Source organism: Eleutherodactylus coqui, chromosome 2 (assembly GCF_035609145.1).
Source record: "Eleutherodactylus coqui strain aEleCoq1 chromosome 2, aEleCoq1.hap1, whole genome shotgun sequence".
Taxonomy (NCBI): Eukaryota; Metazoa; Chordata; class Amphibia; order Anura; family Eleutherodactylidae; genus Eleutherodactylus; species Eleutherodactylus coqui.
In genome coordinates, this window is record NC_089838.1 from 116229567 (window position 1) to 116252430 (window position 22864).

A 22864-nucleotide genomic window follows, 5' to 3' on the forward strand; every position below is an offset into this window, starting at 1 on the left:
TTGCCAGTATGGGCTCCCTTCTGTCCCGGCTCTCAAGGAAGCTCCATCCCCCGGTCTCATGTGACTGTGCATGGGCTTCCAGTGTCCGTGGTGTCCTCCTGCATTGTGGTCTTTGGGCAGCCGTAGCGCTGAGGGCTCCTTGCTTCCGACGGCAGTGAGCGTTGCGGGTGAGCGGGGGGGTTTGTCCGGCGGCTGTCTTCTGCCTTGTGGCAACAACCCTCTGCGGTGAAATACAGCGTGGGGGTCCTCTTCTAGGGCGGCTGCGGCAAAGGCGCTTGCAGGTCTGGGGTGTGCTGCAGCGGGCCCCACTGTCTGCATCACAGACAATGGAGGCCCGATGTAGTCGGACGATATTTGTGCAGTTGGCTTGCAGTGTTTTAGAGAAAATTATGGGACACGGCTGGGTGGAGGAGCGAGGTAGTGGGAAGTTCATAGTGTCAGTGGATTTAAGCCTCCAGGGCAGATTACCTAATGCGGCTGCCAAGCAAGCTCCTAGCAGCGTCCATTGGCTGCATACAGGCTGCTACGTAGGACCTTCCATACTTGCGCCAATCGGGAGCTAGGGGTGTGACAGGGGCGTTTCTCCTGTCAAACCCCTAGCTTCTGGTGGCGTCAAGATACACTAATACCTGACAATGAATCTATTGAAATCAAGGGCTTCACTTTGTCACGTTTTGCAGGGGCAGTTTTCACGCGTGCAAAAATCTCTGCAATCATGTTAGTCTATTTAAGCCCTAAGTGTAGTGTCTAACGGCGGACACCCACTGGCGTTTTTTTCTCCACTGCGCTGCGAGAGTAAAGAAAAAGTCTGGCAGCGCATTGCAAGAAAAAAAACGGCATCACGCCAGAATATCGCCAGTCTTATCAATGGGGCCAGCAGCAGTGCTAGCCCCATTGAAAAGAAATGGAAAATGCCGCGGACTTCTGTCACAGCTGGGACAACTGTGACAGCTGTGGCAGGAGTTTCCTTCATCCCCGCGAAAGAATCCTCTGCCACAGCTGTCCCAGCTGCGGCAGAATGATATCCCATTGCTTTCAATGGGATCAGCACTGCTGCCGGTCCCATTTAAAGCAGTGCTTTCTGGCAAGCCCCGCAGTATGATTATCAGGGAAGGGCTTGAAATATAAGCCCTTCCCTGAAAATCATCAATAAGTGGTAAAAAAACCCAAAAAGCTACCTTTCCGCTGCTCAGACGCGTCTTCCGGCTGGCTCCCCGGCACTGCTGTCCAGCACTTTCAGCAGGCGGGGATTTTTAAATCCCCGCCTCCTGAAAGGGCTGTGCTGATTGGCTGAGCGCTCAGCCAATTACAGATAGTGCTTAGCTATTCATTGATGAATAGCTAAGATAGTGCTTTTAGCTAAACACTATCTGTAATTGGCTGAGCGCTCAGCCAATAGCTAAGCACTAGCTGCTATTGGCTGAGCCCTCAGTCAATCAGCACAGCCCTTTCAGCAGGCGGGGATTTTTAAATTCCCGCCTGCTGAAAGTGCTGGACAGCAGTGCCGGGGAGCCAGCCGGAGGACGCGTTTGAGCGGCGGAGAGGTGAGTAAATTTTTTTTTTACCACTTATTGATGATTATCAGGGAAGGACTTATATTTCAAGCTCTTCCCCGATAATCATATTGCGGGGCTTGCCAGAAAGCACTGCTTTCAATGGGATCGGCAGTAGTGCCAATCCCATTGAAAGCAATGGGATATCATTCTGCACTTCTGCCACAGCTGTCACAGCTGTGGCAGAAGTCCGCGGCATTCTCCATTTCTTTTCAACACTGGCGATATGCCGGTTGTATTTCGGCGTCTTTCCTGCGCTGCGAGGCGAGAGTTTTCATGTGCTCTAGCAGCACAATAAAGAAAATATCGCCAGTGGGTGTCCACCCTCCTGCTGCTAGTCCAGGCCTGGAGGGTCACTTTAAGCAGTAGCTCATTTTCCAATGACATATCCTTTTAGGCCTCATTCACAGTAGTATTGTATCGCAGCTATTTTGCCGCGAAAAAACGTTGGCCGAAAATCGCTATTATGTGAAACTTTGGAATCCAATACATTCATTCACATGGGCGATTTTCCGGCATATGAAAAAAATCGCTCGGTATCTTGCAGTGTCAAAAGAGGTCATGGCCTGCGTCCGCCGATTGGAAAAGAAGACAGCTGGTTCTATTTTAGCTATTGAAGCCAGGGGCGTAACTATAGAGGATGCAGGGGATGCGGTTGCAGCCGGGCCCAGGAACCTTAGGGGGCCCATAAGGCCTCTCTTCTCCATATAGGAAGCCCAGTATTATGAATAAAGCATTATAGTTGGTGGCCCCGTTCCAGGTTTTGCATTGGGGCCCAGGAGCTTCAAGTTACGCCTCTGATTGAAGCTAATAGAAGCCATTCTCTCACCTGAAGGAATTCCGCGCTGCAGCGATTTTATAATTTTTTTTCACGCGAAACGCTCGTGTGAATGGATGATTAAGTTCAGAATTAGATCTTGGCTATTTTTCACTATTGCGATTTTCGGCCGCATACGGCCAGTGTGACATTGCACATACTCCTGTGAATGAGGCATTAAGATACGATACAGCACGACACTCAGAGGAACTCAAGAAAAGTTCACGAAGACTTGGTACTACTGGATGGAGTTTCTGAACTCGGCAGAATACCGAGCGCTTCTAAACACAAACAACTAAAGGTCTCAGCACACCCCTTCCCCTACCCCACCCCACTTAACCTCCCCTTTGTGTCTGACCCCCCCATCGTATCCCCCAGTCTCTTTGTGTCCAGTTGTTATATAAGTTTGTGGTTAAATATGTTAAGCTCTGTTATCTCTCACGTCCAGAACCATAAGAACTTGAAGTAGGTCACAAGTTCCAGCTTGGCCGTCATATTTGAAGAACTGACTTAATCTAAGCGTATATTGGTTCATAAGACCAAACAATAAGTAGAGCTGGAGAAGAGAATAAAGAGCCTTTTATTGTTTTCCTAAAGTACTGTTAAGAATAGAGATTTACATACTTCGGACAAATGTATATAATGTATAAACAGGATTATGGTTAATTGTAATTGAACTGAAAAAGAGAAATAAAAGAATTAGAGAGAAAAAAAAAAGATCCGATACAGCAGCCTGAGTGACCTGCAGAAACTCATGAAGTAGATGCTGGAAAAGTTCTTTTGTAATGTAAATATAATCTCCATAACAGCTCACCTGCTGTTACGTCTGAACTGAATGTCCTAAGGGCCTAGGAAATTTGAAGGACGTGATGTCAAAGAAGGTTATGTGCCGGGAAGGAGGGAAGCTTGGAGCCAGAACAGATTCTGCTCTGTGCCAGGATAGAAGTGAGAGAGATCCACATCAGGAAAATTAAACAGCTGCTGCTAAAAGAGAATTACAGAATTAAGGCCCATTTACACGGGATGAATGTTGGGCAAACGATACCCGACACTCGTCCCCGCACATACTTGTGCTGCTGCACAGGAGCTAGTATCGCTGGCTTACAGCAGGGAGGCTGGAGAATTCTCTCCTCGCTCTCCTGCCCTTCTCTATTGACATAACATAGCGGCCGTTCGATACTGAACGCGTATTGGCTTATTTTACTGTAATTTTTGCCCAGCAAGGCATGTTTATTTGCGCATGGGTATCAAATGCACTGATTGAAATGGCTAATTAGTTCCAGATGTGTTCTCTTTCCAGCACAATTATGCAGTATTTCACGCATCTCCTTGCATATTGCGCATCCCCCATTGACTTCTATGGGAACCTTTGGTGCACAAATACACATCAAAATAGAACATGGCCTTTTTTTTGCACAACTGCAAAAATATATTGTTTTTTCTTTTGGTAATTAGCGGTGTACAGGGAGTTCAGAAAGATTACAGATTGTAGGGTAACCGTTTAAAACCAGTTGTTCAGTAAAAGTTGCAAAAAAAAGAGGATTCAGTTGAGCCTGTGCTTGGAAATAGGAGACCATTAGGTGTATTTCCACAATGTTCATTTACCAGCCTGTCCGTTACCATAGAGGATTGCTTCTTAGTACACTTATCATTATATTTCTTTTCAAAGTATATATCAAACAGAAACATACAAAGTTGACAATTAGCCCCCAGGGATCTACTTGTGGGCCAATGACTGCTGAGTGAAATTCTCATCACGTAACTGCAATGTAATTTAAGGATTTCCTGTAGAAATGAGGAAGTATATAAAACTGACACTGAATAAAATACATATGTAGTGACCTCTCTTCACGTGTCCAAGAGTCATGACAGGTTTAAGCTTAGTAAAAGTTGTCTTTGGTGAAAAATACTGTTAAAGGGCCACTCCAGTGAAAACATATTTTTCCATCCCTGACCCCCTCATCTGATTGTCTGTCACACTCTGGAGGTCTCCTCTGTTTATTGTAGCCACTTCCTTGCAATAAAGTCTCCTGTCTGATGTTTATTAGCCACTATCTTGATGGTGAGATTTTTTACTTTCAGTTTCATATCTATCCGATGATTCTTCAGCACATTAGCTGAGGCTATACTATTTTAGCCTGCTGCAGGGACAATTTCATTATTATTCATTATAGCCTAAATAGGCTATAGACCATAAGTATACAGGAGGATGAGCTGTGATCTCCTCTATTATACCTGTGTGACCACCATCAATAACTGTGAGAGGAGTGCCTATATGCTCCTGTAGGCTGTTTTAGTGGTAGCCGCATGTATCAGCATCAAACAGACTGCAACTGATTTAATTTGAGAACACAGGAACCTAAGTAGATCTGAGCTGGTCAGAACTGAGACCACATGACTGTCTGAGAAAAAAAATAACACTAGACTGTTTTTGTGGGGTGGTTTGCCATTGCCTTCCCCAGTCATCTTTATCCCCCAGCAAGCATTTTTCCAACCCCAGAAGGATGGATGGCTGAGTCAACCTTGAGCCAGCTACCTGAACCACATGGGGATTGAACCTGCAACCTTCAGGTTGTGAGTGAGGAAATTTTTGCTGCCTTGGCACTCTGCGCCACAAGAGGCTCCTCCACTTTTACATACTGGGGTGGCAGCTACATAATGAATGGATTTTAAAAAATCATCGGAGTGGCCTTTTAATCATTTTACTGTAGTGACCTACATCAAATGATTATTACATATAATAAAAAGGTAAATCCAGTTACTTATAAGAAAAGTCCTAGCTGCCAGTAATATTTTCATGAAAAGCTAAGTTCTAAACTGTTGACTATATTGCCAAGGTTCTGTTATAGGAATCTGACCCTAGAGACAAACACCTGTGATATGGTTGTTGGCCTGGTATAAGTGGCACTGTTCTGATTCTTGCGCCACTGGTTGGAGGGGCCATATTGCTTTGTAGAGTGCTGCAGACAAATGAGAAGACAGATGGTGACCATGGTGGTACTGGTGTATCTTGTCTCCACCAGAAATATGGGTGGAGACCTGCAGAGTAACAGGTAATGCCTTGGTAATGCCCCCCTCAGCTCCCGCATCCCCTTGTGACATGGCCCTGGCAGCTCACACATGTCCCTAGCGGACTTCCATCTGTGCTTGCTTCCCCCTGGCGCCACGCTCATACCTCTCCTCCGCTGCCATTCCCCCTGCGGCTGCTGCAGGGCATGCTGTCATTCTCCACCCCTCTGTCGCACCGCTGACTGCAGCTTCTCCACCCCGGCTTCACAGCTTCTCCCTGCCAGCTGGGGGAGAAGGGACGTGTGAGCTGGCAGGGCAATATCACAGGAGGATGCGGGAACTGAGGCAACATACTCCGTTCTCCCCTGTCAGTGTCTCTGCACACAGCAGCAAGGACCACAGCGAACACAGTTACAGCGGGGCCACCTACTGATGCTGCTGTGTCGGCGGGGAACATGGACGCTGAGAGCGGGAGTCCGGCTGGGAGATGTGTGATCAGGGCAAGGGGAATGGGCAGTTTGTGTGCCAGCCAATCCTCAGCTCTGGCCATCACCTAGACATACCCTGTAACTCAGGACTCTTAACCCATGTCTCCACCCATATTTCTGCTGGAGACAAGATGCACCAGTACCGACCATGGCTACCTATGTAGATAAAGTGTCAATGAGGATTGAGTAGTGAATAAGAAATCTCCATTCTTCATCAGTTTTCTCTGAAAGCAGTAACTGTATAGTATGTAGTTATGATGGGCATGAATGTTCCACTTAAAGAAAGTAGGATTGAACCTAACTTCTAAAGGCTCAATGCATTTCAGGTTAGGTGGCAGTCCAGATAATGACATGTACTGGGTCATGAGCACCAGAGGACAGCTTCATCAACAATATCAGAGCAAGGCAGCAACTTTATGTCACTCATGGAAGTGAAGCCTCCTGGTGATAGTGTTCAATTGTAGGACAAGTTAATGTTACTAGCTATCTATTTACGGTATCAGTTCAACTAGGATGTTGGAACTTGGTGATGCTTGACCAGGCAGCCACATATGTAACAGCAGCTAAATCTCCATAGAATAACATTTCTAGTTCCAACCACTGTGTGTAGAAGCATCTGAAAGAAGAACCAACTAACAGAGCAGTAAGTTAAAGCGACCCTCTGGCCTTGTGAGAAAATTCTGTCCGGGGATGAGAATTCTCTGCTACCCCTTTGTACTGCTGGTTTCGGGTTCTGTTTTTTGGCCTTTCAAGATGTCTGCAGCAACTTTCTGTCTACCTTATACACACTATGTACTGCTCTTTGATTAGCCAGTGCTGATCATATATCAATCAGATATAGTGCATTAGTAGTCTAACACTACCAATGCACTGTGGGGATTAGGTAGGCTGTCCAAGATGGCTTGTGCAATCTTTAGACTAAGACAGGACCCGAAAGCAATGGATTGGAGGGTCTGCAGAGAAGAACTGCAGGTTATATACTCCCTCTTCCTCCTGTCCCAGGCAGATTTTTTTCACAAAACCGGAGGGTCGGTTTAGGTTTTCCAATTCCAACCTCCTCTATGAAGCTACTCCTAGCCGGTTTGGATTTCTGACATTGAGTCAGATACTTACTCTTGAAGTGACCTTATCCTATCAGACAAATGTCTGTAGTCAGAATACCAGCTTAAAGGTGTTGTACACGCCCTCCCCCCATTTTTCATCTGCGATACAAGTCTATGGCAGCTTTCTGTGTAACACGGACAACGATGGGGCAAGACCTATCTTTTCGCGGACAAATATTTTGCTCTGAAAAAACATGTTCTTCTGAATGAATCCATTGACATTGAAGGCATCGCTTGGTCGTGTTATACTAGTGACTTTTTCACTTGTGGGAATGCCTCCGCAAGTACGTTCGTGTGAAACTAGCTTCATAAACTAATGCCTTATTTAGATGGGACAAGCTGTTGGGCAAACGGTGCCTGGCAGTGCATCCCAGTGATGCTCGCTGCCATGCTCTTACACAGGAGTGAGTATCACTGGTGTTGCTAAAAGCTTTGCCGGGATGGAGGCTGGGCGGCCTGAGAGCGTTTTCCCCCGTTCGCCTCCATTTACAGTAAGCAGACTGTCGTTCAGAAGTGAACGACTGCTGTTTACACTGAACGGCTTGTTGTTCAGTTTTCTTCATGCGTTTACACGGGGGAGCGGGAATTTGAATAACTCTGAACTGTAATCGTCTTGTGTAAAAAGCCCTTAATCTGGGCATATCTGCTGTTAAATAAAAGGTGGTAAGAACAGGCGGCAGTTCAGTAAATAGAAGGAAGCTGTGCGATAGCTTCTCATGTATTGGGCAAGCACATGTATTGTGTATAAGTAGTATTTCCATACCTCCCAAGTATCCCTCTTTTAGAGGGACAGCCCCTATATTTCACCCAAGTTCCTCTGTGCCTCTTTTGCCCTTACGTGTCCCTCCTTTTGACTTTGGAAATAGATGTGCATTATTGAACACACCATATTGCTCCATCAACTATCTGTATGGTTTGCCTATTATTCTATCATATGGTGGAATTTGGATAGTAAAAAATGATACTAACTATATTATAATAATATTATGCTAATATATAAAACAAAAGCATCCAAGTGTATATTTACTGCAGACTGGCATAAAATCAGTTGGGTTTCTGCTGGCGGGTAGCGCAGCAGCAGACGGTAATTATAATAACCTGGCAGTCCTGCTGTATTTTCAGATCAGTTCCATCCTAGCGTTTCAGAAGTGAGTCTGATAGTGCGATTATTTTAAGGAACACCTAATAAAACTTATTGCCAAATGCTTTCTGGAAAAAAAGTAAAACTGTAACCAATGGACATTGTTACACAGTGAAAAGTGTTACATTTACTTTTGTTTTTTTTCTCTAGTGACACCGGCACATGCATTCCTGAAAGCGGACTGTTTGGATTTATGATTAGTGTGACTGCCATGTTAGGTAAGGGCCTCCGCTTAAAATATCTTTTACAACCTTTCTTTAGGATGGCAAAAATGCAAAAAGCGTAGCATTTAAAAAAAAAAAGATGTGTTATATTAGAATTAGGCAGGTTAGTCGTAAGCACAATTGCGCATGCCTTAGCACAAATTTTTAGTGCTATAAAGAAGGCTTTTTTGAGCGAGTATGGCGTTTTTTACTGTACTTTTTCTGCTAGTAGGGCATGGGCCTTTGCACACAGCAATAAACGCACCAATTGAAATGGCTAATTAGTTTTAGATGTGATCTTTTTCAGCAGAATTACGCAGCATTTCACAAATCTTCTTGTGCATTGTGTGCGAATTTGCGCATCCCCAGTGACTTCTGTAGGTGCATAAAAATGCAGAAAGATAAAGCATGTTCTATCTTTTTTTGCACAGCTGAAAATGCACATGCAAAATACACACGTGTTAATGAACTCATTGAGATCAAGGGGTTCTATTCACTGCGTATTGTGCACGCTAACATATCCATGTAAAGGAGCCCTTGACGTGAAAGTTTTTATGGCGTGATAGCGAAAGGTAGATTGGCAGATGGGCTATGCAGTGACCATAAGGCCTCGTTTACATGAGCATGGTCTTAGCGCATTATAGGCGCGTGAAAAGATCGCAGCTATACTGCATTAAAAGTAGCGTGACCAGGCGATTTCCAGCTATTAAGGCTCAAGTTTAATTAGCAGTGAAATTGCCCATTCACACGATCAGAGCTGCGTGTTATCCAGCTCCCATAGGAGCTCCTGCGCAGCTCGCAACAAAGATAGGTCAGGTCCTATCTTTTCTCGCACCACGGACCTTAGGGTGACTACCCACTAGCGTTTTTTTTCACTGCGAAATTCGCAGCGGTTTTTTTTTCTGCAGGGGGTCTATGGGACTTGTAATGTTAAAATCGCGATCGCGCAAAATCGCGATTCTAGCTTTACAAGTCCCATAGCCCAAAGCCCCTGCAGAAAAAAAAACCGCTGCGAATTTCGCAGTAAAAAAAACGCTAGTGGGTAGTCACCCTTAGATGCGAGCTTTGCAGTCGCATGTCCTATCTTTGCCTTCATCTGAATGGTTCTATAGGAAACCATTGGTTTTATTATACACAATCTTTTCACACGCCTATAATGAGCTAAAACCACACTCGTGTGAACGAGGCCTTAAAGAGCTACTCCCTCCTCAGATTTGGCATATCCATCCTGGGACCCCCACCTATCTCAAGAACTGACCCTCTTAGCTCCTGTTCCACCAATCGTTGGGGGCTGGGAGTACAGAAACAGTCGAACACGGTTCTACAATTATTTTGAGTCTCAGGTAGAAGTGAATGAGAGTTACGGAAACAATGTAGCACAGTGGGCTATGCTGTTTCTGAAACTTGGGCGCTGTGGAAAAAGTTTAGCTTGCTGTAGTTTGCTGTTTCCATAATTTCCATTCAGTCGTATCGGAGTTGGCAGAAATAGTGTAGGACAACCTGCTGAACTGTTTCTGTTTTTTAGGTCATCACAGCTGCCGAGTACCAAGGCATATCGCTATCTCGTTCATGATTGGCTGAGATAGGAATAAGGGCTCTTCCCCACTGGCAATAAGATTTTCCAATGATGCGAGAGCGAGTAAAAATGCATGAGTTTGAAACCAATGATTTTCAATGGTTTCATTCTCACTTGCAAGTTGATGTAAAAAAATCTGTGATATGGCCTATTGTTTTTAATGGGGTCGGCAGCAGCAGCATCGGCCCCATTGAAATCAATGGAAGAATATCGCGAAAGAGCTGTGGAATCCCCCGTTGCAGGGAGAGGGAGGGGGCGGAGCTACAGGGGATCTCTTATATATCACCCCATATTTGAAGAGATAGGGGTGGGGTCGAGAGGACTTTCCCAGGCCTTCCCCCGAGAGTGGGGCTAGCGAGGGTCAGGGCTAGACAGGGGTGGGGCTAGAGGGGTTCTCATAGACTATAGCTCCTCAACACCTCATCGAGCACCAGGATAACTTTTTGGTGCTTTTTCGTGGTGACAGGTTCCCTTTAAATGTTGACTAATACTTTGTTTTAAGATATTATGGTCTATTTTCCCTTTTGTGTTTCTCTCACATCAGGTGCTGCTACAATGTATACAAGGTATAAAATAATCCAGGCTCAAAATTTGAGAATACCTTTTGTGAGTTACTGGTTCAACTTGGCATCATTGTTAACTGGAGTCCTTGGCTGCATCGGGATGGTCATTGTGGCTTCCTTCCAGGTAGGTTAGTCGGCCAAAATCTGATATTGAATATTCATCGTAGTACAATATGGAAGATTTATCAAAACTACTTGAAAACCCCCGTAGCGACCAAGAAGGTTCCAGTTCTTATTCTTTTAAGGTCTTTTTAAATAAGAAAGTAGTAATCCTTTTGGTTGCCATTGGCAACTCCCCCACCTTCCCTTGCAGCAGTTTTCAAGGGGTTGTGCAGAATAAGAAATATGGCTGCTTTCTTCCAGAAACAGTGCCATTCCTGAAGCTCAGCTCCATTGAAGTAAATAGCGCTGAGTGGCAATACCAAATAAATCCTTTGGACAAGAGTGGCGCCGTTTTTGAAACAAAGCAGTCCCGATTTTCTAATGCTTTATAATTGTTTAATACATCTTTGTAAAATGTGTTTTACAAGTAGATGATGGAGTATGTGTGATAAAGATGAACATTTATAGCTAAGTAACTCCTGCTTATGAGAATATCTCTGTAAATTAATCAATTAATCAATTTGTTACATTTTTGATTTACGTTTGAATAATTTAAAAAAATAATAAACAAAACAATTCTCTCATTGTAATCAATTGCAAACTCTAAAACAGGCAAGAGAATTCACTCATCTCTGCTAGATAGATATTAAAGGGGTTTTCCAGGGAAATTCTATTGATGGCCTATCATCGGCATAGGTCATCAATAGTTGATCAGCTGGGGTCTGTCGCTCGGGACCCCGACTGATCAGCTCTGCGGGCGCATGCTGTCACCGCCGCAATAACACAAAGGTCGGAGCGGAAGCCTCCGCGCCGACCTCTGTGTAGTGGCCGGCACTTGTAACTGCAGGCACAGCTCTCATTGTAATCAATAGGAGCCGTGCCTGCAGTTACAAGTGCCGGACACTACATGGGAGGTCGGCGCGAAGGCTTCCACTCCAAATACACAGAGGTCAGAGAGGAAGCCTTCGCGCCGACCTCCTTATAGCATCGGACGCTTGTAACTGGACGCACGGCTCCCATTGATTTCAATTAGAGCCGTGCCTGCAGTTACAAGTGCCGACCACTACACACAGGTCGACGGGGAGGCTTCCGCACCGACCTCTGTTATTGCGGCAATGACAGCTTGCGCTCGCTCAGCTGATTGGTCAGGGTCTTGAGTGTCGGACCCCGGCGGCATATTAGCAGTTTACCCTTAGGTTAAGCAGCGCTGCTGATTAGAGCCACCTGATTGGCTCTTCGGCACCACGTGACTACACATCGTGCACGCGCATTGCCTTCAGCAGCCGTGCACTACACACTACAGTTAAAGGGGTTGTCCCGCTGCAGCAAGTGGGTCTATACACTTCTGTATGGCCATATTAATGCACTTTGTAATGTACATTGTGCATTAATTATGAGCCATACAGAAGTTCTAAAAAGTTTTTCACTTACCTGCTCCGCTGCTGGCGTCCTCGTCTCCATGGAGCCCGCCTAATTTTCGCCGTCTAAAATGGTCTAATGGCCAAATTAGACGCGCTTGCGCAGTCCGGGTCTTCTGCTTTCTTCAATGGGGCTCCGTGTAGCTCCGCCCCGTCACGTGCCGATTCCAGCCAATCAGGAGGCTGGGATCGGCAATGGACCGCACAGAAGAGCTGCGGTCCACGGAGGAAGAGGATCCCGGCGGCCAATTTCACCGGTAAGTATAGAAGTCACCGGAGCGCGGGGATTAAGGTAAGCGCTGAGCGGTTTTTTTTTTTACGTCCCTGCATCGGGGCTGTCTCGCGCCGAACGGGGTGGGGGGGGGGGGGGTTTGAAAAAAAAACAAACCCGTTTCGGCGCGGGACAACCCCTTTAAGCAGACGTTCACTACACACTGCACTTAAGCAGCACGGGGTTAGGGTTTAGGGTTAGGTTAACGGTTAGGATTACCTAAACCTAACCCCAACCCTAACCCTAAAACTAACCCTACACCTAACCCTAAACGTAATCCTAACCCTAAACCCTCAAACTAACCCTACACCTAACCCTAAACCCTAAACCTAACCCTAAACCCTAACCCTAAACCGTAACCCTAAACCCTAACCCCGTGTGTAGTGCACGTCTGCTTAACTGTAGTGTGTAGTGCACGGCTGCTGAAGGCAATGCGCGTGCACGCTGTGTAGTCACATGTTGCCGAAGAGCCAATCAGGTGGCTCTAATCAGCAGCGCTGCTTAACCTAAGCGTAAACTGCTAATATGCACCCCGGCCAATCAACTATTGATGACCTATCCTAAGAATAGGTCATCAATAGTATTTCCCTGGAAAACCCCTTTAAGGGTGCGTTCACACGAACGTATATCGGCTCGGTTTTCACGCCGAGCCGATATACGTTATCTCTCTCTGCAGAGGGGGGAGGCTGGAAGAGCCTCTCCGTCCCTCTGCACTATTTGCAATGAGAGGAGGCGGGATGGGGGCGGAGCTAAGGGCGGGAATTAGCCCCACCCCTGTCCCGCCTGTCCCCATTGCAAATAGTGCAGAGGGGCGGAGAGGCGGCAGAGAGGGGGTGGGAGCTCAGTTCCTGCTCTGAGGCTCTTCCATCCTCCCCCCCTGCACATGAGCACTACGTATATCGGCTCGGCGTGAAAACCGAGCCGACATACGTTCGTGTGAATTCACCCTAAGGGATATTTACGGAATTAACATTTATCTCCTATCGGCAGGATACACCGGCCCATGAAACTGCTTATCAATCAATTGTCCAATTACATTTGAGCCTATGAAAATGAAGCGCCTATGTACAAACTTGGAGTAATTTCTAAATGGTTAATGCAATATTTATATTGTACCACTTGAATTAAAGCTGAAAGTCTGCACAAGTGTTGATCATTGTGATTGACCGAGTGATGAAATCAGTGCATCCTGATTTTTGTCGAAAATCATGAGAAAAGTGAGTTTCCCATAATAAATGCTAAAGCAGGTCAGCATGCAGCCAATCAGCAGACAGGGCACCTTGATGATGTCACCAAATGTGTTCTTGCATATGTGCAGCACTTTCATTGGACCCTTACATCACAGGACTCAGCCATATATAACATAGACACAGCATTACCAGTGGCCATTTTACAGCTCAGCACAGCACAAAGAAGTTGCAAGATAGTGTGAATCTGCAGATAGTGTATATGCATACAGAGAAAGTGCCCTGTAGTTTGGGAGAGATACTCTGCAGAGTATATATTTCAGATGGTCCCAAACACTACCAGCAGACAGACAAATTGCGCTTCAGTGAGGGGAACATTGAAGCTGCAGAAGGTGTATATGCCAACAGAAAAAGTGCTCTGGACCTTATAAGTTAGGTCAAGTTCACATGGGGTTGATTTGCAGTGGAAATGCATTGAAAATCTGCAGTATTCACAGAAGCAGCAAAGTGGATTAGATTTTCAAAATCTTGTCCACACTGCAGAAAAAAATCCACACTAAGCCCTCATGTCCACAGCCGAGTTAGACTCTGAGTGCGGAAGCCTGCAGCGGAATCCCACCCTGCCCACAGGTGAGGACCCTGCGTTCCTCTGCAGGCAGGTGGTGGCATCCGCGTGGACCTTTCTTCTGCTGGGACATCTGTACTGCGGATGGACTGCACGGCTCGCCGTCGGACATGCACAGTACAGATTTTTTTTTTAAATCTGCTTTCCCACGGGATCCGTCACTGCGGATGGGCCGCGGATCGGACAGCTTCCATTGACTTCAATGGCAGCATCCGTGCGGGATCCGCATTGAAATGGAGCATGCTGCGATTGGTTTTTCAGGCCAAAAGGTCCGCAAAACAAATCCGTAAGCTTTAATTACTGTGCGGACGCCCATGCTTACCTATGGGCGGCTTGAATTACTGATCTTCCATGTGAATTCTGCAATTCAAATCCGACCGTGGACATTGGACTTAAATCTTTGTGGGGTGCTAGTGTGGTGCTACACTGCTGCTAGTGGGGTGCCACAGGGTTCAGTAGTAGGCCCCATTGTGTCCAATATATTTATCAATGACCTGATAGAGGGACTGCACAGTAAAGTATCAATATTTGCAGATGATACAAAATTATACAAGGTAGTTAATACAAGGGAGGACAATATGCGGCTACAAATGGACCTAGATAAGCTGGGGGCTTGGGCAGAAAAATGGTAAATGAATTTCAATTTTGATAAATGTAAGGCTATGCACATGGGCAGGAGAAACGGATGTCACCAATATACACTAAATGGGGTACTGCTAGGGAAAAGTGATATGGAAAAAGACCTGGGGGTACTAGTGGATTGTAGACTAAACTGGAGTAACCAATGCCAGTCAGCTGCTGCAAAAGCAAATAAAGTCTTGGGGTGCATTAAAAGAGGTATAGGGGCGAGGGCCGAGAACATTATTCTTCCACTATATAAGGCACTAGTCAGGCCCCACATGGAATACTGCGCACAGTTCTGGTCACCGGTGCTCAGGAAAGATGTCACAGTGCTGGAGGGGGTTTAAAGAAGGGCAACTAAACTAATACATAGAATAGGAGGACTGGAATACCCAGAAGGGCTATCAAAACTGGGATTATTCACCCTGGAAGAAATACGGCTAAGGGGTGACCAAATAACTCTGTATAAATACATGAGGGGACAATACAAGGATCTCTCCCATGATCTGTTTATACGCAGGAATGCGATGGTAACAAGAGGGCATCTGCTACGTCTAGAAAATGCAGATTTGATCACCAACATAGAAGGGGGTTCTTTACTGTAAGAGCAATGAGACAGTGGAACCCTCTGCCTGAGGGCTCTTTCCCACGAGCATATATCAGCCATCTGTTTTCACGGCCGACCGATATACGCTGTGATCTGATGCATTGGATTCCTGAGACGTAAAAGCGCCCGGCCAGCCCAATATAGCGCCTGAATTTTTATGTTGGGCCCAAAAGATAGTCCTGGAACTATCTTTTGGGGCAGAAGACGTCAACCGCTGCATGGGCTCCTATGGGAGATCCAGGGATTACTCTGGCTGCCATTATGGAGTCAGGAAGGATTTTTTTTCCTTCAAACGAGCTAAATTGGCTCTTTGTTTTATGGGGTTTTTTTGCCTTCCTCTGAACCAACGAGGGGGGGGGGGGGCTGAAACAGGCTGAACTAGATGGACATTGTCTTCATGCAGCCTAACATACTATGTTACTATGAATGTGGTGCAGATTTTAAATGTGCAACATGTCAATTTATGCTGTGTACTTTCAGTGCCAATTCTACCTCTTCAAAGGAGGGGGTGCAATCGGCACATTAAATATCAAAATCCACACTGATTGGTGCAGATTCAGGGTATGTCCACATGGAGCAGACATATCCGCAGTGCAAAATCCACATCAAAAACTGCACTATTTGGTGTCGATTTTGATGCGGAATTCGGTGCAGAATTCACCCCCCTCATTTGAAGAGATGCAATCCGCAGCAAAAATCTGCTACGATAATTGACATGCTGTGGATTTCAATCTCACTTCTCTGCCTCTGTAAATGCAATGGATTTTCCATGTGGAGGATCCATACATATAATCTGCTTCATGTGAACATACCCTTAAAGGTTCCAAACTCTGCAGAGCTAGAGCTGTTATTGAGCTCCTTTAATCTGCATTAATCCGTTTTTTAACTCTTTCCTTTCTAGAATGGGAAGCTTAGAGGGAACAGTAACGAACGGACACTTGTTCATGAATTGCCTGTTGTTCATGCACCCCACACGTTGCATATGATATTCTTGTCTGTGAAAGCAGATCAGAATAGGAGATACAATTTTTTAAGCAGCCATGTGAATAGCCTCGCAGACTATTATCGTCCTGTGCTGTTCGTGGAATACACAAATAGCGCACAGCCTTTAATATGCCCGTCTGTCTGGGCCCTAAAAAATGTGTTAAGACTGTTTAAGAACTTTGTAACCCGGTTAATTAATTGTTGTGAAATAACCACAAAAGTGATAAGCCAGGGGAGGAGGTGATGAAGTGAGGTTGTCCTCAGTGGATCCTGAGAGTAATTAATTGCTCAATAACTTTACCAAAAACTTTGTTATCTTGCAGGAGAACTCTGTTACAACCGTGCACGATGTGGGAGCCCTCCTCACCTTCATCTGCGGGGTTGCATATATATTTCTCCAATCCATTATCAGCTGTAAAGCCTGCCCACAATGGGGCAAAAAGGGAACCTGTTATATACGAATGACAATTTCTGTCATATCAATAATTGCCTTATTTCCTAGTATCCTTTTCATACTAGTTACCTTATTGCATATATATACTTTGTTTTATTTTATGCCTATCCCACATTCTGGATTATAGATGTGATGTATGTAGGTTTAGTCTACATTGTATTTGTTCTGCTGTAGTTGTATACTATGTTTATACATGAGGGTTCCTTCTAGGTAGGAGTTATTTAATTCTAGGGTCAGAACCATCTTTTCTCTCCTATGGGCTGGTTCACATGAGTGTATGCGGATTCGGTTGTATAGATATGCTGTATATTTAACCCTTTGCAATCCAATTTTGGATTCAGGGTTTCCTAGGGGGCTTTCTCCTTCTGCCCTTATACAATGGCACCATCTGCTGGCTAGAGCCAGTACTGCAGTATGGGACATGCTGGAGAGGCCCCCCGACAACAGAGCGGCCAGTAATCTACAGTAAGAATACCCTGCTGGACGTCTTCCGAGGGGGAGGGACTTGCCCTGCGTATAACACTGGGAAAATAAGACAGCTGGCTGTAATTAAGCATTAATTGTCATTCTGAGCTTTTTATTCCGGTTGTTGCTTGTCATCGCTTCTACGCAGCAGCGCCCTGTGTGAATGGTGTTAAATATGCAAATTAAGATTGGAACTTGATCAGGTCAAAAGACTGGAGTTTTATAACTTTGTGCCTGAATAAGAAACAGAAATTTGGAGTGAACTCCGCATGCACTGTTAATACCTGATAGCACCAATACAGGAATTGGTACATTAGTATACCTACTCTATGGTAGCGTAATTGGTGAACACTATACAGTATAATGACTGACTGTGTCTTTCAAGTATGTGTATATTAATGTATGTGTCCTCTAGCCTCCTTTTTTGTCTGAATGGAAGGCACATTTCAGGTTCTATGTAATCAAGTATGCTGATTTCAAAAATCAAGACGAAAAAATTCTCAGAAAACCGGAACACCCCCCTATTTACACTTGAAATACTTAAAAATCAATTTGTAGCAATAATCTTCATATTTTATACACTTATTTATGTTATTTATTTTATGCCCAAAATAAAAGAAAACATATTTATTTGTTATTTATTATTAATTAAAACCAAACTACATGAAACATCATAACTATATTATTTGTTATTTATATTTCTGTACGTACAGTACAAAAAAAACATTACAATCTTTACAACAGTCATACTCATTAGCCTACTCAATTTACTCATATACTATTTAGGAGAAGGATAGTTAAAGTCTTTTTTGTATCGAAACATGGAAGTGAATTTTTCTGGTTTTTTTGGTCATTTAGGGAGGTGTTCCGGTTTTCAAAGAATTTTTTCATCTTGATATTTGAAATCATCATACTTGATTACATAAAACCTGAAATGTGCCGTCCATTCAGACAAAAAAGGTCTCCGACACTACAGGCTAGTGTCCACTTTATATGCCAAACCATACTTGTGAAATGCTCCCAAAGTTCTGCCTACTCCCCAATTCTAATCATATTATATATTGTTTGATATGAACTGGGATATATAATATTGATCGCTGCTATACTGAGCTGGAAGAGAACCATATACAGTACTACATTCCTATCATGAGGCCGCTCCTTAACATGTACACCCAACAGTGATAATATGTGCTTCATTGGATGGTATGAAGTTGTACCGTTGTGAAATTGGTGAAGAGGTATGAGAACTGACTTTTTTTAACTCACATTTTATGCATTTGGTTTGTTCATTTTTTTTTAACTGCACCCATCTTTATCTTGTATTAGAAAATGAGAGTCACTAGCATGATCTGCTGCAGAGGTTCCCAGCCTGATGTACGTTAGGCGTCACTTAAACATAGAACAAATAACGTTGAACCACACTGAATATTCAAAGCCTATTAATCCCTTTTTTCCATTTTCGTTTTATCCTACCCCCTTTTAAAAAAAAAATCTAACTCCTTTATTTATCCATCGACGTTGCTGTATGAGGGCTTATTTTTTGCGGGACGAGATGTATTTTTCAATGGTGCCATTTAATGTACCATATATTGTACTGAAAAACTTTCTAAGTGAAAAAAATTGTAAGTGGAGAGAAATGGGTAAAAATGAAATTCGGCCATCTTTCATGTCTTGTTTCTGCGGCGCACAAACTGCAACAAAAATGGCATGATAACTTTATTCTATGGGTCAGTACGATTACTACAATACAAACGTATATAGTTTTTTTTGCTGAATGAATTGTATTTTTTTTCAAAGATACAGATAGTCCCCGACTTGCGAACATTCGAGTTACGAATTTCGCTAGATACGAACTATCTGTCCTGCACAGTATGATGTAATGCTATGGCATTACATCATGCTGTGCAGGGACCGGAGAGGCTTCTATCAAGCCTGATAGAAGCCTGTCTGGTCACATCGCGGTTGCTGGGCAGCCGGGGGCCTCCTGAAAGGCCCCAGGGCTGTCTATGCAGAGCGCCTAGCAAGCCGTGCGCTTGATAGGCACTCTGCATAGGCAGCCCTGGGGCCTTTCAGGAGTCCCCGGCTGCCTAGCAACCACACAGCGTCCCACGATCTCATCGTGGGACGCTGTACGGGCCCCCTGAACGTCGGGTGCAGGCTGTTTCTTACAGCGGGGGCACCCGGCGGCAGCAGTTCTGACGAGCTGCGCCGCTCGTCAGAACTGTTAACACTTTAAATACCGCTGTCAGAGCGGTATTTAAAGTGTTAACAGTTCTGACAAGCGGCGTGGCTCGTCGGAACTGCTGCCGCCGGGTGCCCGCTGTAAGAACAGCCTGCTCCCGACGTTGTATGGAGCGGGATCCACCCGCGATCCCCTCCATACTACCATTTGTTCGACTTGCGAACAAAACGGACTTGCGAACGGGCTCCCGGAACGGAACCTGTTCGCAAGTCGGGGAGCACCTGTATTTAATTTTTTAAAATAATTTTCTGCCGCCATCTTCTGAGCGCAATAGCTTTTTAATTTTTCTGTCGACATAGTTGTATGAGGGCTTATTTTTTGGGAGACATCCTGTAGTTTGCGTTGGTACCATTTTGAATACATATTACTTTTTGATCGCTTTTTATTGCATTTTTTTCTTGGAGACAGGGTGACCAAAATTGCGCATTTCTGGCATTCTTTATTTTCTTTTCTCACGATGTTCATCATTCGGGGTGAATAATGTGTTACTTTAAGATCGGACCTTTACAGATGCAGCCACAACAAATATGTATTTTTGTTTTATTCAGATTATTTTATTATAAAGATAGCAAAAGTTTTTTTTTAAACTTTTATTACTTTTTTTTTTTTTTTAATAATTAGTAAAATTTTATTGAACTTATTTTTACCTTTTTTTCCCTTTAATCCCCAAAGGGGACAACAACCTGCGATGCTTTGTTCGCTCCTGCAGTATGATGTAATGCCATAGCATTACATCATACTGCAATTGGGCAGGCATTCTATCAAGCCACCCCATGGGCATGGCTTGATAGGCATTCTGCCATGACAGCCCTGGGGCCTTTCAGAAGTTCCCCGGCTACCATAACACCCGCACGGCTCCCTGCGATTTTATTGATGTTCTGGTGATTCAAAATGCCGCTGTCAGAGTTGACAGCGGCATTTGAGGTGTTAACAGCTTTGATAAGCCAGGCGGCTTATCTGAGCTGTTGCGCCAGGTGTTGACTGTAAAAAACAGCCGGCGCATGCGATGTATGGAGGGTTACACCACTGAGACCCCCCACTGAACATGAGAACAGGGGTCCTGTGTCCACCTCACTGTTGGTTTACTGCACCCCTGCAGTGAAGAGAAGAATGAATGAAGTAATGGTCTCTATTCATCCGAGATACCCGAGCGCTTGCATGGTGCACTGACTGTACCTTCTCGACCAATGCTCCATTCACTATGACATCACTGGAGGAGGGTGAAGCATCCCTGCCATGATGAGAACCAAGATACCGGGACCCCAGTTCTCGGGATTAGTGGGGGTCTCAGCGGTGAGGCCTTCACTGATCAGCACGTTTTTCCCTGTTCTGTGGGTAGGGGACTACTTGTAATTCTGGTACAATCCCTTTAACCAAATGTATCTGTAGATGCTTATTTTCTGATAATGTTCTATATCTTACAAGTGTTACATTTTTTCTCTTTGGACATAGCCCTCTCCATACCACCAGGCAAGTGCTGTCTGTGAGTGGGTTGTAGCTTTTGGATTTGTTACCTTCTTCCTGACTTACATAAAGGATTTTCAGGTTGGTCTCCCTAATCATAGATTAATCTACCTGCCCTGTATTACTGAATGCATGCAGTGATTGGCTGTCTAGTTGTGCCTCTCTACAGTATAGTTAATAGTGAAGTAAAAGGACTGTAGACCTTGGGCTCTTCACAAATCTTTAGTTTGCAGCAAGTCTGGATGGAGGGGATAGAACTCATTTTTTTCTAAATTCTGCACACATGAAAAAAGCAGTGAACGATCACTGCATTAGGCCTCATTCACACGAGCGCTGTCTGCACGCAGTATAGGCATGTAAAACGATTGCGCCTATACTGCACTAAAGATCAGGTGAATTCCAGATATTTGAATTAGCCTGTTCACACGATCGGAGGTGCGTGGTGCATGTTTTCCAGCTCCCATAGGAGTCTATGGAATGCACGCACCATAGATATGTCAGGTCCTATGTTTTCTCACACCATGGACCTTAGATGCGACCTTGCACTCGCATGTTCTATCTTTGATTGATGAAAGGATTTTGCGTGTCTAAAATTCATTCATCTGAACGGTTCTATAGGAAACCATTGGTTTTTATAGAAGCGTGCTCTGTGCACGCCTATACTGCGTGTGAACGAGCTCTTGGAAGCACTTTCTAAATAACCGACTGGTCCACTTTTTTGGCTGATCACAGCTTTCAGATGTCGAGAAACATATTCTACAAGGTGGCGGACATCCTGCATACTTAACGTGACTCAATGTGATTGTTGCAAGGTGGCTTGCAGCTTCTGTTGCCGTAAGGGCTCATTCACACGGGTGTAAATGTTTTTTGAGTTGCGTAAATACGCTACATATTAAGAAACTGAAAAATACAAGATAAGACATGCTGCATTTTATTCATGCAACCGAAATACGCGGGAAAAATAGGAACGAATCCATTGAAATCAATTAGGTCTTTTCACTGCGTAATGCGGAGCGTATTTACGTTCATATGAATGAGCCCTAAATCGAAGCATGGAAACAACAGAACATATTGCGCTGATCCCCTATTCCAAGATCAAAAATAAAGGATTTATAGATTTCCATTCCAACATCAGTAAGCCTGGCTGTCATTGGGGTTTTAATTTCTGTAATGACTTTAGTGTAACTAGCCATGTTTTGTCAGAGGGAAACATTGTGAGCACAAAGTATATTACCCTTATAATAGACAATGATCCCAGTATTAAAATGCATGCGACTGAAGTCAGCGGCAATGCCTACTAATTCCCCAGTTGTAATTTCATAGCTTCTTATACCAAATAATATGATTGCCCATTAACATCTATGGGCATTTTAGCAATATATGTGACTCTAGCCTAGAATCTGTAGGATGAAGTGCGCTTGGGCAAATGTATATCTTTATATTGCATCTGCTTCTTATATGTAAGGAATATTACTAATTGTCCTAATTATTATATTTATGATTCTCCTACAGGCTGTTACTTTGAAAATTTCTACAGAAATCCATGATGATTTTTGACAATCGCTCCAGTCCAGCGGGCTAGAAAGATCAAATATTTAATCATGACTTTACAAGTCAGTAGGAATATTCCAGTACACAATTTGCACTATCTGCTTTGTTTGCAGACACGTAACATTTCCTGTATGTGGTTTTGTAAATTATGCCAGTCCAATAGTTCTGGATGTTTTTTATGTTTTTATGAATAAATGATTTTACTTTTGTTCTGAGTGGGTTAGTTTTCATTATTTATACTGCGCCATTCAGCTGATCCAATGGTGTATCATATAACCTCACTCTGTCCCTCTTTGCTGGCTTCTGCCGACATCATGACCATTCTTCAGATGTGCTGATAATACGGTCTGCCGCGTGAATATTCAGTAGCTGTGCGGGTGGATAGGACCGGACGATCATAGTACATGCTCCCTTCCCAAG

The 22864-nt window shown here is 44.3% G+C and overlaps 1 protein-coding gene across 1 annotated transcript in view; it reads left to right on the plus strand.

Annotated features, from left to right (window-relative positions):
- The window catches only part of DRAM1 (DNA damage regulated autophagy modulator 1), a 47985-nt gene extending 25333 nt beyond the window's left edge, over window positions 1-22652 (plus strand). Inside the window, exons 3-8 of the mRNA XM_066589852.1 lie at window positions 8262-8329; window positions 10435-10577; window positions 16592-16769; window positions 18367-18425; window positions 20882-20974; window positions 22406-22652. Of these exons, the coding sequence (XP_066445949.1) occupies window positions 8262-8329; window positions 10435-10577; window positions 16592-16769; window positions 18367-18425; window positions 20882-20974; window positions 22406-22450 (586 nt within the window). The 3' untranslated portion in view covers window positions 22451-22652. The remainder of the gene's footprint in view (window positions 1-8261; window positions 8330-10434; window positions 10578-16591; window positions 16770-18366; window positions 18426-20881; window positions 20975-22405) is intronic.
- Window positions 22653-22864: the final 212 nt, after the last annotated feature.